Consider the following 17,933-nt stretch of genomic DNA (forward strand, 5'->3'; position numbering starts at 1 on the left):
CACAGAGTCGCTGCTGTGGTTGGAGCTTCATGAACATTAGTAAGTGCAGCAGCTTATGTTGTAGACGGTAAATAACCTGCTGCTCCAGTCAAGTGAAATACTTCCTGACGTTAAAGGAGAGGAGAGTTAAGCAGCACATTTATCAGCACATTAAAGAGCTGCTGCTCCTTAAGTCCTTTAAATCAGCAGCTGAGAGCTGGATTTTCCTCCGGCAGCGCAGTGAACAGCGTTTGATGAGGATGAAAAGGTAGAAAGAGAGAGACGTGATGGAGCATCTCTGACCACTTTACAGGATTAGACCGAAGCCTCTTCACCACAGACAGGAGAGTTATTCTCTCAGAGCTCAGACTGCAGGAAGGTCAGTGAAGCAGAACTGGGTCGGTCCAGAGGAGGGAAGGAGACCCGGTCCACATCGGACCAGCTATTGTTAGGAAGACCTACATCACCCCAGACCTCAGTGTGATACAGTAAATTAATATGTTAATGACTATGACTCTGATTGATGCCTGGATTTACTCAGCTGCTCCAAATCACCCTGTAATTAACTATTAATGGACCCCCCCCCCCCCTCAGGACACCAGGCCCAGTCCATCACTCAGATACAGACTATAGGGATGGAACGATGACTGCTATTACGGTTAATCTTGGTAAAAATGTCTTACACGGGAGCAATTTCCATGCAAAAAAATGTGTATATAATAAAATAATCATCATAATAATTGTCAGGATGTGTAGTAACAGCTTCACCCAAGTCCCTCGATGCAGCTTGTCACGTAGGAATTTAAAACATTTAATCTCAAACCTTTATTTATTCAAGCTCTCTTCTTCAATGAGGCCATGATTACAAGAATAAACACACAATAAAAAAAAAGAGTTGTTTTAGAGGTAAATTCATGTAACCGCTGATGCGTGTTGCCTTCAGGGACAGTTTTTCATCAACAGTCTCTGTATTTCCCTCTAAAACAACTCTGTGTGGTAACGTTGTGTTATTATCTCATAGCGTGGTGAATGTGCAGCTCACAACTTGTCCACCAGAGCGTTGTGGAGTTGTTGGATTGTGTATTTGATGAGTTTGATGAGGGAAACCAAGAAATCCCATAATGAGCCTCCGTAGCGTAGCTCTGAGCAGCTCACGGCTCTGCTCCGCCGTTCTAAAAACAGCTTGCACCGACAATTAAAGGTAACAAACCTACTGCTATGACTATAGGGATTATGGTGATGGGCCAATTTGACAAAATGTTGAACTATCCCTTTAAGAATATTGCAGTTATAGCATATCATATCATAACTGTGATGATTTGGTCACGATAATGAAGATTTTCCGTACAGCCCGAACAATAAGAGGAGGTTTCCTCCTTCAGCTTCATTAGCTGTGATTAACATGATCCAGGCTCTTTGATGCTGCTGCTGCTGAAACACAATCCCCTCCCCTCCCCCACACTCTCACCCCATCACCCCCTCACCCATTCACCCCCTCATCACCCCCACCCTGCTCCCATCACCCCCCCGTCCCTCTCTCTTTGTCTCCTCTGTGGGGCTGGTTGATTGATTAATGCTGCAGATCGGACCCAGACGAGGACGAGGGTCTGAGTCTGAGGGGGTTGTGTGTGTGTGTGTGTGTGTGTGTGTGTGTGTGTGTGTGTGTGTGTGTGTGTGTGTGTGTGTGTGTGTGTGTGTGTGTGTGTGTGTGTGTGTGTGTGTGCCTTCGGGGCAGAGACACTTTGAACTGATTCTGCAGCGTTCAGACTCTCAGCATCCTGATGGTCACCAGTGTTTTACACCGGAGGGACGGAGAGAGGAGGTGGCCACCAGCCAGTCACTCATACTGATATTGATATAGCCTTTAGAAGACAGTAACCCTACGTCACGTAAAAGGCCACGCCCCCTCGCCGGTGAAAACAAAGGAGAAGTCCTTGGTGTGTTCCATAGGCGCTGATACAAAAAACCACAATGCCAAAGAGTTGTTGTGTGGTTTATTGTTCGTTGAACAACTTAAAAAGAACCTAACATCAGATTTCCCTCCTCCCCTTCAGAGAGTGGGACAGGAAAAGAAGAGATTTATGGCTTCAGGCCTCATGAAGAATGGACATAATGGCCTGAAGCTGTGGGACTGGCTAGTCCACATGTGCCATTATGAAGGTCCGCTAACGTTATTCCGAAATTTTCCGAAGGTCCGTTCTAAAATTGTACATAATGTGTGGGCTAGTATACAAAGGAAAAAAAAAATCCAGATGATACGAGTTTCGATCCCTGGCCGCTCGCACCTGAGGTAACTGCTCTAACCGCTGCACTATGACAGCAGTTGATTGACATAGTATCACTCAGCGTTATATACCGCACCTCTCGCCGCTGAGTGGGCTCATTCTCCGGTAGGATTTATGGACATACATTCCCTAAATCTTTATTTTTTTCGGTAAAACGAGGTGATATACTGTAGCTGTCTGCCTGACAAACGGTAGCTATTGCAGGAGGCTTCCAGGCCGGTTAACGTTAGATAGGCGAAATCAAGACGGACTACGGCGGGATTTGTATTTACCGCCAGTCAAAACCAGCAGTTGGGGGCGTGGCCTCACTTGCTGCTCTCATCTATGTGTGGTGACCTGGGAAAACCCTTCACATGGTGGGATTTTGACATTTTCATTTTTTGATATTTCCATAAATAGTCTACTTGCCAACAATGAGTACCCGGAAATGTTGAGTACCCCAAAGTTTTATGTTAGAAATATATAGTATGGGTCCCCAGTATTCAGAAACTGCCGGATGCTAACTTATATATATTGGGCAATTAGCACAATTTACATAATTAGCATAAATTAGCATAATTTCCTATATGGGCAATATTTCAGCAAAATTGACTTGGCTGATCTGGGCAATATTGGAGTGGTTTTAGGGGTTATTGATGATGCTGAATCCATTTCTGACATTTTAAAAATCCAAAATGGCTGTCTAAACCGGTGACCAGATTTTGAAATCCATCAAAATCGGCCCACTGGCGGTTAAAATCTGGTCATTTCCGGTTTAGACAGCCATTTTGAATTTTGAAAATGTCAGAAATGGATTCAGCATCATCAATAACCCCTAAAACCACTCCAATATTGCCCAGATCAGCCAAGTCAATTTTGTTGAAATATTGCCCATATAGGAAATTATGCTATATATAAATTAGCATCCGGCAGTTTCTGAATACTGGGGACCCATACTATCTATTTCTAACATAAAACCTTGGGGTACTCAACATTTCCGGGTTCACAGTGGGGCCCTATGGGCTGACAAGTAGACTAAAACTGGAAGTTCAGCTATTCATAACCGTTTGAATAACTGAGATATCCCTCTCAGATCAAAAGTTATGGGCATTTTAATCTAGTATGACCAAAAAACTAAAAAGTGAGAAAAAAAATGACTTTAACTAGAACGTTGCTGTTTAACCCTCTAAAGACGAGTGTTTTACTAAACATTAAACAGCTTCTGAACTGTTCATGATAGAGATGAGCTGTGACCTGTATCTGAACCTGTGTTTGTTGTCGTTCTGCAGGAAGGACCAGCACCTGCTGTCGTCGGTCAACTGTTGGTATCTGGTGCTGAACCAGACGAGGCGTGAGAGCCGCGACCACGCCACGCTCAGCGACCTCTACACCAACAATGTGATTGTGCGTTTGGCCCAGATCGGAGAGGACGTGATCCGTCTGTTCAAGAAGGTCAGTGAGTCCATGGTCTGTCTGTCTGTCCTCTGCTGCTCGTCACGGTCACGACACAGACACCAAACACCTCATATCTCTGCAGTCGGAGCTGCAGCTCAGTAGGAAGGTGGTTCTCTGTGTCCCCGGGTTTACCTCAAAGATTTACAAATAAAGTGACATATTTTTTTGGGGCATTTTTAAGCTATAACTTGATGGAACCACATGTTTTGGGATTATAAAACACAAAAAACAATAGAAATCTTTTAAAAAAAAAGTTTTTTATGGGTTATTAAGGACTACATGACAGCTAAATTTGTATGTCTTTGTTGAGAAAATTACTTTTTTAGTCAATGTATATGTTCAGATTTGGGCCAATGGCGTGAATTTGTGGAAATATTGTTGAGAAAATTCTGGAAAAAAGACTTTCTTAGAAAAAAAGTGATAAAAATGTTCAAATAAATATATATATTTTTTATTCTAGAAAAAAAGTCGTTAGAATTCTTTTTAAAAAAAAGTAAAATATTTTCTCAAAAATTTCTCAAAAAAGTGGTAAAATTTTCAAAAAGTTTAAAAAAAAATTCTAGAAGAAATTGATAAAATTTCTAAAAAAAAAAGAAAAGGTTAAAGAAAAATCTAGACAAGGTGGTTAAATTTCTATTTTAAAAACAGTAAAAAAAAAAAACCTCAAAGATTTACAAATAAAGTTACTTTTTTTTTTGCATTTCAAAGCCATAACTTGATGGAACCACGTGTCTTTGGATTATAAAACACAAAAAAACAATAGAAATCTTTAAAAAAAAAAAGTTTTTTATGGGCTGTTAAGGAGTAGATGACATGTCCTTGTTGACCAGAGTCACTTTTTCATAAAATATTATAATTTTCCTGATGACTTTAACCAAAACAAAACAAAAATCTGAAAAAAAAAAAAAAAAAATATGGTAACCCTTTAATTTACAGGCCGCTAATTAGGTGATAATGTCAAGAAGTATAGCCAAGAAATAACAATAAATTGCATCATAATGTCTAGAAATAACGGTCAATTTCATAGTAATGTTGAGAAATATAGCCAAGAAATAACGATTGCAAGAACTTGGTGGAGAAACATTCTGACCTTTCCCAAAAAATTCAAAGCAAGAAAAGCATGTGTGCATGTTTTGTCTTTCTGAAAACCATGACATTATGAAACTGACTGTTATTTCTAGGCTTTTTCTTGACATTATCATGTAATTAGTGGCCCGTTAGTTAAAGGGTTACTAATATAAATAATTTATGAAATAGTTGTATTTTATCTTTTTGTTCAACTTCAACCCCATAACAACATACCAATTCCTATGATTCCTATGGTTATTTTGTTATTATTAGTGGTGGTGGAAATGCTGGGCGAGCCGACCAGCGTTTCTTTACTTTCGGTTTCGTGGCGAGTCATGAGAATAACGCCGCCGAATCTCCGTTTATGGTGGGAACTACGACGGTATGTGATCGTCTTCCAACCTCTGACTTTAATTCTTGATGAATGAAAACATGAGTCTGTCTTGCACCGGTCAAAGAATTTCACCGTGTGCGCCGAAGCTCATGGGAAATGTAGTATGAAGACACTTCGCTTTCCAAAACTCCTCGTTGTCCCTTTAAAGGAACATTAGGGATAAACTGTCTTTATTATCATGATTAGTTTTTTAAGAGCAGCAGCTCCAGGTCCAACATGACGTCTAGATATTTCTAGATGCTGTGCAGGTTTCCAGCTGCACGACGCTCAGCCAGAGGGAGAATAATTGATCAGTTTGGCTGATTAATCTTTTAATAAATGATTGTTATTGGCAGAAGCCTCAGCTGTGATGCTGTCACAGACTGAACCTGAGATAATTACATCATTCATATTTAAACAGGCTGTATGGTGGAGGTGAAGCTTTCTACAGGAGGCAGCGAGGGACAAACTCAGTCACTGTGATCTATGTGTTTACATTAAATATGGTTTAGATTTTATAATAAACAGGGGATGCACACAAGTAAAAAGAAAAGAAAAAAGGATGAATAAGGCGTTCATTATCGCTCATTGAAATAACAAACCAAAGCAGCTGGTAGATGAGTTGATGGGATGGTTAGTTCTGTACCACAGTATTCGATTCAAGGGGACTACATTACAGTGGACTCATGGAAGTATTAGAATAGAGACACAGCAGTGGTCTTGGTCTTGGTCTTGGTCGTGGGTTCGCTGGAGTTTCTCCTCAGTGGATGTGAGGGTCTAAGGACAGAGGATGTTGTTATGATGGGATGTAAAGCCCTTTGAGACAAACTGGTGGTAAAAACGGGCTATACTAATAAAATTGCCTTGTCTAGTAGCATCTCTGACTGATCGGTCTGAACCGTTGAGTGTAATGAGCTCAGTCTTCATCAGCCATCAGCTGGTTAATCGTCTTCCTGCTCTAAACTGTCGTTGATGTATCGGTCTGTAACATCCTCCATCAGTCGACTCTCAGTGTGGATGAATAACAGAGGAGAGATGAATCCGCTGCAGTAAAGTCTGCTGTATGTCAGTGGTGGGGGTCTGGGGGCTGGTGGGGGGGGGGGGTCTGGACTGAGTGTTACAGTGAGTTGCATCAGGCGCCTCAGTCAGTCAGTGACTGTGTGGTTGAACCCTCCCTGCTCCTCCTGCAGCCTCTGCAGCAGCTGCCTCAGCCTCCTGCCTCCTGCCTCCTGCATACAGATGCTGCTGCTGCTGCTGCTGCTGCTGCTCAGCCTCAGTGGAGGAGAGGAGAGGATCCAAACCGGTGATCAGGTTTCACTCTGAGCTGCTGCTGCTGCTGCTGCTGCATGTCTGAGAGAACAACACATCCTGATCCCTCTGCAGAGTTCCTCCCCTAGCAGAGTTTAAAGTGATACACCAATATTTTTTTTCGTGTCTTGCCTCACTCCCGAGTCCATGACCAGCAGATAGACACCATCCTTTCCACTGTGCGTGCAGTAACAAGGGAGATAGAGCCGTATCGCCGTAATTAGCTAGTAAGCGTTAGAGTTTGAGCTAAGCTAATTAGCGACTTTAGGTGGAGGCAGGCTAACACTACCCATACACTTCCAGTGTTTGAGCTAAGCTAATTAGCGACTTTAGGTGGAGGCAGGCTAACACTACCTATACACTTCCAGTGTTTGAGCTAAGCTAATTAGGGACTTTAGGTGGAGGCAGGCTAACACTACCTATACACTTCCAGCGTTTGAGCTAAGCTAATTAGCGACTTTAGGTGGAGGCAGGCTAACACTACCTATACACTTCCAGTGTTTGAGCTAAGCTAATTAGCGACTTTAGGTGGAGGCAGGCTAACACTACCTATACACTTCCAGTGTTTGAGCTAAGCTAATTAGCGACTTTAGGTAGGAGGCAGGCTAACACTACCCATACACTTCCAGTGTTTGAGCTAAGCTAATTAGCGACTTTAGGTGGAGGCAGGCTAACATTACCTATACACTTCACAGTGTTTGAGCTAAGCTAATTAGCGACTTTAGGTGGAGGCAGGCTAACACTACCTATACACTTCCAGTGTTTGAGCTAAGCTAATTACGGGCGATACGGCTCTATCTCCCTTGTTACTGCACGCACAGTTGAAAGGATGGTGTCTATCTGCTGGTCATGGACTCGGGAGTGGGGCGGGGTCATTCCTATGTTCCCACATTTCTAACTTTTGTTGTCACTGAAAATTAGGCCCTATGTTCCCACAGCCCTTTGGTCCTACCATTGGTTGGGTTTAGGCAATGAAGAAAAGAGTTGGTTAAGTTTAGTAAAAAGACCTGGTAGAGGCTAGACAGGCCAGATAGAGAGAGTCCAGATAGGTAGAGAGAGTCCAGTGGGAACATAGGGCCTCATTTTGAGAAAAATCTTAGAACTGTGGGAACATAGGCATGGACCCAGTGAGGCAAGACACGAAAAAAAAAATGTTGGCGTATCCCTTTAAATCTAGCTTAAGGAGGAAACGACTGAAGGTATTAGTCTTTAATGAGTCACCAGGTGCAGGTTTGTACAGGCTACAGGGTGTGGAGCTAAATATGAGCTGGTGTGTGCGTGTGTGTGTGTTATTGTGTATGTGCTGAGGTTTCTGCAGCAGCGTGGACTCTGGTAAACGGTTTGTCTAAGAACAGTAATGAGTGCATGGTGGTGGTGACCACAGGTTTAGGTATTTTAGCTGTAGTTGTGTGTGAATGTCGACCTCACACACGCTCTTCACCTCCTCCACACGAGGCATCGCGCTGCACACGCTTCCTCACCTCTACTGAAAACCTTCAACACGTTTAGTTTCTCCTTCCTTCAGCTGTAAAGACCTGAAGATATATTTTATAGTCTGAGCGTATAAGGCCCTGTCCCATTTCCTCCACTTCCACTTGATTCTGGCCCTAGCACTCAGTTTAGTGTGTTCTCATGTAGGAGTAGGCCTAGTGTGTGTCCTAAATCTTCTAAGAGCGAGGGGAAGTGCTTTTCAACCCTTAAAACTACCAGTTAAATCAGAGGGAGGTTGGAACTTGGAGCATAGTGCAGGATGAAATGACCCTCGATACTTAATAATATCTCAACGAGTGAGTCGTCTTGTTTTAGATACAGACGACAGGTCTATCAGGCTGTACGTAAACTCACCACCAGCTGATATGAACTTGTGTCATCATAACACAGAGTCGACATACCTGAAATAAATTAATCAGAGCAAGAACACAGCCATGTGTCTTCTGTTTCCTGCATTTCTTAATGATTGATTTGTCAAACGAAGGAAGATTGTTAAAGCCCTGGGAAATGACACAGGTTTTGTGATTTTGGCTAAAAACTACATAATCACAATTTATCCATCGTCAAGGTGAATCTCCCTTTGGTAGCCAATTAAAACCCAGTGCTCCTGTTAAAACAAGAGAAATGGAACTGGGCCAAAGTGTAACAATACACTTGGACACGGTACAAGCACGGACGGTTACGCACGCAACACACTTTTACTTTATTTGTTTATTTGAATGGGACATTAATTAATGGACAAAAACATGTAAATGTGCTGGATTATAGCAAGATGCTAATTTCCCATAAACATAGTTCAATAACAGTACACATTACACATAATAATGTAGACAACACAAAAAGACAAAAAGGCGACTATGACAATGAAGAACATATTGACAAACACATTCCACAGGTAGAGGGACCAGGAGAGTTTCGTTCTCGCAGATAAAGTGCATAAATTCTGGATTAAAGTGACGAGTGTTAAAGTGCAAAACTGCAAAAGTGCATAGGTACCAGGTTGTATTGCACGATGCCCTATAAGAACATTTATCTAAAGTGCTAGATAGTGTTGCACAAGGCCCTAAAGTGCACATCAGTTTAAAGGGCCAGGTTGTATTTGCACGATGCTCATTACAGTTGCACAAGCAGGAAACATAGTCGTGATGTATAAACCATGCGATGCGATTAACAACGAATCGCCGCCTGGTGCAGCCAATAATCCAGATGTTTGTGGGGAGGGTGATTATTTCGAACATAGATCCAAAAACCAAGAAAGTCATGACGGTGTCGGTTTGAGTCGTGTTTTGGGGTTAATGCGTATAAACAACAGTCTGTTAATGATCCGTCCGTCGTACATGAACGTGAGTGAAGCCTGAAGCTTCGCGGTGGTTAACGGAGCTCAGGGTCGTGTTGTTTCTGTCCTGCTGGTTTCTCTGTCACAGCAGCAGAGGAGAGACTTCATCATGTGTCACAACACCTCCACTTCCTGTCACAACACCTCCACCTCTCTTCACCTGCTGCTTCCTCTGTAACTCTGTGGGAAACGGCTCCTTACTTATTTATTCTTACTTACATTTTATCTTTATTTATCAATGGTGGTGTCTCATCTTTTATCTATATTATTATTGCAAAAACTCAAAATCTTACCAAGAATATTTGTCTTATTTCTAGTCAAAACTAATCTCATTCTACTTAAAATAAGACTCATCATATTAAAAGCAGCTTGTTTTTAGACACTTTTTACTTCTTTCAAGCAGATTTTCACTTGAAATAAGTAGAAAAATCTGATAGTGGAGCAAGTTTTTCTTTCTTATTACAAACACACAAAAAAAACTTGCTTTCACTGGCAGATTTTTCTACTTATTTCAAGTGAAAATTAGTTTGAAACAAGTGAAAATGATCTAAAAACAAGATAAGTTTCAGGTGATGAGTCTTATTTTAAGTGGAAAGAGATTAGTTTTGACTAGAAATGAGACATTTTTACAAGAAATAAGACAAATATTCTTGGACAGATGTAGAGTTTTTGCAGTGTGGTTCTTATTCACTTCCTCTTTTCACCTGCAGCAGGTTGAAACAGTCAAACAGAGAAAACACTTCACAATCGATCAATAACTCAAACTGATATTATATTATATTTTATTATACTGGTGTGAGTTTTTCTACATGATGCAATTTTTGATTTTCATTGCGTGTGTGTGTTGAAAACGAGCGTCAATAGACTGATGTGTTACTTTCTCAGAGGATGTTAACGCCTCCGTCTTCACTGTTTGACACACTTCACACGTACACACACACACACACACACACACACACACACACACACACACACACACAGGTCAGGTCGCAGGTCGTGTGTGAAAATGAAACTTTGCAGACGTCTAAACATGAAGCGAAGTGAATGTGTCGTTGTGTCGTCGCTCTCAGGTGATAAAAGTCAACGTTTACTAATTTGTGAAGGATTTAATGAAACTGTTTCTTTAATTAGTGTCGTCCCACATTCTCCTTCATCTCCTCCTGAGTTATGTTTAGTTCCTCGGAGGAGCAGCGGCTCAGAGGTGAAATGAAACGAGTCCAAACTGAAGTGAACAGGAAACTGGTTTGGTCCAGATCTGGTGTCACTGCTGTGGTGACCTGAACTGGACTTCCTCACATGGTGGAGCTGAGGATGATGATGATGGAGAAGAAGCTTCATCATCATGTGGTCGAGGTTCTTTATTTGTCTCCCTGGGGAGAAATTTGGTTTGGATGCAGGGTACACTTCAAAAGCTCAAAATCTTTCCAAGACTATTTGTCTTATTTCTTGTCAAAATGTCTCATTTCTAGTCAAAACTTATCTCATCACCTAAAAATGAACTTGTTTTTAGATCATTTTCACTTGTTTCAAACTAATTTTCACTTGAAATAAGTAGAAAAATCTGCCAGTGAAAATAAGTTTGTTGTGTTTGTAATAAGAAAGAAAAACTTGCTCCACTATCAGATTTTTCTACTTATTTCAAGTGAAAATCTGCTTGAAAGAAGTAAAAAGTGTCTAAAAACAAGCTGCTTTTTAATGTGATGAGTCTTATTTTAAGTGAAAAGAGTTTAGTTTTGACTAGAAATAAGACATTTTTACAAGAAATAAGGCAAATATTCTCTTGCAGTGTACTGCTGCATAGACAATAAAAAACAGCCACATGACAATAAATACACAAGACAGTGAAAACATAAAGAACAGTCAAACAGTAGAAAGATATGTGCAGACATAATAAATGAAAACATGTGAAAATGTGCAAAAAAACATTGCTGTGCAAAGTTGCGGTTCATGTTTGTGTTTGCTTGTTAATGAGCTTGACTGGAAGAGGGATGAATGAGTGTTTGTAGCTGTTGGTCTCACAAGGAGAAACCCTGTGTCTCCTCCCTGAATGTTTCAGTTTGTATTCATCATGTAAAACATGAGAACTGTCTGTTAAAGGGACAACCAGGAGTTTCTATTTGGTTATAAAAAAGTCTGATATTAATGTGGATGAATCTCCGTTACCACTTGTTAATGGTCCATTTTAGATAAATCTATGGTTTTGTCTCTATGGTTATTTTGTTATTATTAGTGGTGGTGGAAATGCTGGGCGAGCCGACCAGCGTTTCTTTACTTTCGGTTTCTTGGACGATGCCCGGCGAGTCATGAGAATAACGCCGCCGAATCGCCGTTTATGGTCGGACTCGGAATTACGACGGTATGTGATCGTCTTCCAACCTCTGACTTTAATTCTTGATGAATGAAAACATTCTTGGCAAGACGTCCGTCTTGCACCGGTCAAAGAATTTCACGGTGCGCGCGGAGGCTCATGGTAAATGTAGTATGAGAACACTTTGCTTTCCAAAACTCCTCATTGTCCCTTTAAAATGTTCTTTTCCTGGTTGATAACTGCCTGGTCAAAGAGTTGCTGTGGGTTGACCTATGATCTTGGCTGCTGTCTTGACCAGATTGATTGTGAGCTGGTGAATGTGAGGTCAGCTGTCTAACGGTTGGTTAGAGATGAGGTCACTGTCCCTGTTGCTCTTCACCTCCTTCACCTCCTTCACCTCCTTCACCTCCTTCACCTCCTTCTCTCTCTGTGTGTTTTCAGAGTAAAGACATCGGGATTCAGATGCACGAGGAGCTGGTGAAGGTGACCAATGAACTCTACACGGTGAGTCAAGAGGTTTCAGATTGTGTTTGTATACTAATCAGTGCAGCGCTCTCAGCTGATGATGATGATGACTTAATGTGCATCTTGTTTCCATGACAACAGACGACTGCACCGACTGGTTTGAGGTCAGCTGCTCTGTTGTCGGTCGTCCCTCCTCCCTGTAACGACCAGTTTCTACTCCGTTGTCTCTGCACTGCAAAAACTCGTATTTCTCATCAAAATGTCTCATTTCTAGTCAAAACTAAACTCTTTCCAGTTAAAATAAGACTCATCACATAAAAAGCAGCTTGTTTTTAGACACTTTTTACTTCTTTCAAGCAGATTTTCACTTAAAATAAGTAGAAAAAAAGTTTTCTGTGCTTGTAATAAGAAAGAAAAACTTGCTCCACTATCAGATTTTTTCTACTTATTTCAAGTGAAAATCTGCTTGAAAGAAGTAAAAAGTGTCTAAAAACAAGCTGCTTTTTATGTGATGAGTCTTATTTTAAGTAGAATTAGATTTATTTTGACTAGAAATAAGACAAATATTCTTGGTAAGATTTTGAATTTTTGCAGTGTGTTTGGAGACAAAAACCTTCACGGATCTAAAGAGCAGCTCCAACATCTGCAGCTGCTTCACATCTGTTTTCACTTCTGTTTGATATTTTATTATGTTGATTGTTTCTGTTTGGATGAAAGTGTGAGCAGAGTTTTTAGTGAAGAGTGTTAAAGGGATAGTTCAACATTTAGTCAAATTGGTCCATTGCCATAATCCCTATAGTCATAGCAGTAGGTTCGTTACCTTTAATTGTTGGTGCAAGCTATTTTTAGAACGGCGGAGCAGAGCCGTGAGCTGTTCAGAGCTACGCTACGGAGGCTCATTATGGGATTTCTTGGTTTCAAAACTCATCAAACTCATCAAATACACAATCCAACAACTCCACAACGCTCTGGTGGACAAGTTGTGAGCTGCACATTCACCACGCTATGATATAATAACACAACGTTACGTTACCACACAGAGTTGTTTTAGAGGGAAATACAGAGACTGTTGATGAAAAACTGTCCCTGAAGGCAACGTGCATCAGAGGTTTTACATGAATTTCCCTCTAAAACAACTTCATCAGCTCCTCCTCCTCCTCTTCATCAGAGCAGAGCGGTGTTGGCTCTTCTCCCTGATCCTCCATCTGTCCAGTTGGAGGCTGCAACCGGCAGCGTGTGTTGATCCAACGTGCACGTCGTAGACTTAATGTGCACATTTAAAATGACTGTTGTGGTTCACATCTCTGCTATCATAAATAAAGATGTAGTCAGTAGACTTTAGCTGAATGGTCTGGTCTCTGTTTGTTAAACATGAACGATCTGTTGCTGCAACAACACAACTGTTGTGCAGTAATGAACCCACTCGTTCTAATGAGCTGCTGCTTTCACACCATCACTGTAAGTTGTTTCCTGCTTTTGTGTCTTTTTAAACGGTTTCTGTCTCACAAAGCAGAGCTGTATGAAGCTGTGATCTGACAGACAGGTATTAGTCCTGACTGTTCCCAGCTGTAATTAATTAACCACCGTGCAACAACAGGTGAAGAGATGTGTATCCTCAGCAGCTCCTCGGCTGCAGGAGGAAAACCATGCAGTTTTAGTTTCAGTTTCTCTGCTCTTCTCCCTTGTTAGTGTCTGACTGACTGAACAGAAATATCTGAGTCAACACCGCGGCCTCATGGCGACCGCCTCCTGCTGCTTTCTAACACGTTTCACTCGCTGCCAACCAAACATTTTCTCCTGAAAAAAAACTGTGAAATCCCGTCTGGACGCCTGCAGCCCAGGAGACGTCGGACTGTGAAGCTTTAAAGTGTCTGTGGCTCCGTCCGTCGTTCTGCAGCTTTTCACTAAATAAAACAGAAATTTCTAAGATTTCAAAAAAGCACAATTGCTGCTTACAGGTGTTTCTGTTGAAAGGTGTTTAGCGAACACAGACGGTGGAGAGGGAGAGAGAAGGGAAACGGAACAAATGACCAACAGGATCAGATCTGGGGCCTCATTCATCATCGTGGATTCACCTTGTTTTACTCCCTTTTCCCCCGTTTTGTGCGAACGCACTTTTCTCCACCAAATTTGGGATCTATCAAGCCAAAAGTGTGTACATTTACATCCATTCTGACCATGGCATATCGGGATTTACAGCCTTTTTGAAGAACAGGAGGAATTGGCGAAATTTGAGACTGACGCCGACGCAAATCGCGCAAGATTTGGACGGACCAGGAAGAGCAGTGCTGGGAGCTTCTACTACAAACAAGCTTAAAACATAGACTTATTTAATATTTTTCGGGACAATTTCTCATGTCGGGGCTTCAATACAAGACGGACATTACATACGAGCAGCATGGAGGTATTTGGATGTTTTTTGGTGTGTCTTTTTGGACGAAGAAAAGTGAGCTCCGTTCTCAACCGTCATATGGACATGCAGTGCTACGCCGAGACCCCCTGTAACTCAGAGAAGCCACAGAGGACTCTGAAACTTCTCCCAGCCCTTAGTCCACATGAGCGGGAGGAGATAATCAGTGAAATTTCAATTTTGAGTGAACTATCCCTTTAATATGCACGTTCTGATTTGCATTGACCATATATGGTTGTGTTTGGGGGTTTAGAAGGCGAAACATGAGGCGTGTTCACATCTGCACTTTTCTTGGGTCCGGTGTGATTTATCAATGGACATTGCGGTTAGAGTTGTGTGTACGCACAGTTTGATAGATCTGAAGAGGGTGTAAATATTTTGGGTGTATGCCATTCTTGGTTTTTCGCCGGACATGAACATTTAGTAGCACTTTTACACCGTTTTTGATAAATGAGGCCCCTGCAGTGACATGTAAATGTGAAATAAGTGTTTCCATGACACTTTTGTGATGCACTTGGATATCGACATGTCTGGAAAAAAAAAACCTCATGAGAGCATAAAAATAGTTTTGGTGACATTAGAGAGGTTTTTCAGATCGTAGGTAGCTGTGGTTCCATTACCAGGTTTTTATTGTGATATTTAGGTTTTTTGCATTTCTAGTGGAAGTGGAAACACAACGTGTGTGTGACACCTGAGGCCTCGTGTTGTTGCAGCGACTCAGATCTGTGAGATTCAGCTTCCCTTTGCTTCAACCTGCTTTAATTTCCTGTTACATGGACTTGATTTCCCACTGGGATCAATAATAAAGCTGCAGCTTCTTATCGGAGCGATCGGCCGCCACCGCTGCTGCTGCTGCTGCTGCTGCTGCCGCTGCTGCTGCTGCTGCTGCTCTGTCCAACCCGCTGAGACTCACAGACGCAGTCATTTCTGTTTATGAAGTCGCTGATTCTGGGTAATAACGTGCTGGTCAAGAAAACATCTGGATGTTTAAGAATCTAGAGACACTAGAGGATTATGACTGTCAGGTTTTTATAGTGCTGTCCAACGATTTACATTTTTAATCAGATTAATCAGAGGGTTGCTGTGGATTAATTGCGATTAAATGTCATTCATTTTTAATCTATATTAATTGCATTTCATTTTGCATGAGCAAACAGACTCAAGAAAGAAGAGAATATATACACTTAACATGTTTGTTAAACACCTTTAACAGTTCGTGCCAACAAAAAACTTTAACTCTTTTTCAACACAAACATTTATCCACATTAATCAGTCCCTCCAGGAATTTGCGATGTCACGATCGCAACAATCAACGCAAATTCAACCAATCCCCGTGAATTTATGTGCAATCTTGCAATTTTGTCCAATCGCCACAACTTTTCTGCAAATTGGACTAATCATCGGTGGATTGGACCAATTTCCGCTGTCTCCCATCGCAATATGCACCTCAATTTTTGTGTGTGTGTGTGTGTGTGTGTGTGTAGCTGCAGGTCCTGTGGTCACACGGCTCAGACTTGGCTGCAGATCAAGTTCGTATTCAGAGGAGAGTGAAAGAAAGAGCAGGAGCAGGAGTCAGAGTCGGCCTGGTTCCTCTGAGAACAGTCCTCTGTTATTCTCTGTATTAAAGGAGAATTCCAGTCATTTTTGACACCTAAATCGTTGTCCTGGTGGTCACCCAGTGTTGGTTGGAGCAAAAAACGATATTTGATTGTTTTCTGAGTGTTTGTTGTGGTTGAAAGAATTGCCCCCATGGGTTAGCGTTGTGGCTATCCCTAGCGCCGGGTAGCCATGGTAACTCCGGTTTGCCTGCAGCAATTTAAGTCGCGTTTTTTGCTCCAACCAACACTGGGTGACCATCAGGACAACGATTTAGGGGTAAAAAATGGCTGTAATTCTCCTTTAATGTCTCTTCTCAGGTGTTTTCCTCCCGGCTCTGTGTCTCTCTGTAGCTCAGACAGGAACAGAGACAGAAACACTTGTAAATCCTCCGGTCTGAGGTCAGAGGTCACAGATAAAAGGATCTGAGCAGGAAACTAATAAACTGATGTTTACACTGATGAGGCGTTCAGGTGCCGGTGGAAGACGTCTTCACATCTGGACGGAGCTTTACAAGGCCTCTCTCTCTCTGTCTCTCTCTGTGTCTCTGTGTCAATGAGCATCTGGGCCGAGTTAAGGAAGAAGATGGTGTTGATGGTGTTGATGTTAACGAGCGGTTTCTGTCACTGTCGTGAACGTGTCGTCACGGTGACACACAGACAGAGATCAAAGAGAAGAGGGAAGAACAGACAGGATGATGAAGACATGATGATGTTTTGTGTTTTTAATCCTTCACCCGGCAACAACAACATCACTCTGTGGTCGTCTCACTTATTTATTTGTTTGTTTCGGGCATGTCAATTAAATCATCATCATCACACTTCATCTTAGTTCAATAATACGATCCACATGGCCGAAAGGGAAAGAGGGAGAAGCTAAAGCTGATCTAGTCCCGCCCCCATAACCCACAGAATGAAATCTTCATCATAATAATGGGGATTGATTGATGAGATGATTCAGGGCTACGCAGAGGAATATAATAATAATATATGTATAGCCTAATATATATAATATTTAATATTTAAATCATCAGACCAGTGGGCCAGTGTTTTCCTCCAGTAAGAGGAGCCGGTGTCATCTCCACCTCACATTACACAGCTGGAACACAAGTCAAATACAGTACAGGAAGACGTTCATTATTGAAAATTTAAATAAGAAACACAACAGCAGCGTCCAAAAAAGAAGAAGACGTTGACAACCGTTGAGATGGGCACTGCAAAAACTCAAAATCTTACCAAGAATATTTGTCTAATTTCTAGTCAAAATGTCATTTCTAGTCAAAACAAATCTCATTATACTTAAAATAAGACTCATCACATTAAAAGTAGCTTGTTTTTAGACACTTTTTACTTCTTTCAAGCAGATTTTCACTTGAAATAAGTAGAAAAATCTGATAGTGGAGCAAGTTTTTCTTTCTTATTACAAACACAAAAAACTTGCTCCACTGGCAGATTTTTCTACTTATTTCAAGTGAAAATTAGTTTGAAACAAGTGAAAATGATCTAAAAACAAGTTAATTTTTAGGTGATGAGTCTTATTTTAAGTGGAAAGAGATTAGTTTTGACTAGAAATGAGACATTTTGACAAGAAATAAGACAAATATTCTTGGAAAGATTTAGAGTTTTTGCAGTGGGTAGTTCAGTAAATTCACAACGGCAGGATTAGATCTGAGACAGAAGTTAAGGACAGAGTGTAGATAGTAAACTAGCTACATGACAGAAATCTGAGAGATGAAGGCCGAATGATGCAACTCGTAATAAACCAGAAATATACAAGAGCTGTATTTTTATTATTGACTATAAATACTATGAAAAGACCAAAACCAACAGTGACTCATGGAAGGATTCACACTGAGACTCAGCTTTTTACAGGTGTTTAGA

General features: G+C 41.3%; 1 protein-coding gene across 1 annotated transcript in view; it reads left to right on the top strand.

The window, feature by feature from the left end:
- The window catches only part of srgap3 (SLIT-ROBO Rho GTPase activating protein 3), a gene marked incomplete at both ends in the record, with an annotated part of 93,715 nt that overhangs the window by 32,918 nt on the left and 42,864 nt on the right, over nucleotides 1–17,933 (top strand). The window contains 2 exons of the mRNA XM_083972357.1: nucleotides 3,533–3,695; nucleotides 12,024–12,086. Of these exons, the coding sequence (XP_083828483.1) occupies nucleotides 3,533–3,695; nucleotides 12,024–12,086 (226 nt within the window). The remainder of the gene's footprint in view (nucleotides 1–3,532; nucleotides 3,696–12,023; nucleotides 12,087–17,933) is intronic.

The sequence above is a fragment of the Trachurus trachurus genome, assembly GCF_905171665.1.
Source record: "Trachurus trachurus genome assembly, chromosome: 5".
In the NCBI taxonomy this organism is placed as follows: domain Eukaryota; kingdom Metazoa; phylum Chordata; class Actinopteri; order Carangiformes; family Carangidae; genus Trachurus; species Trachurus trachurus.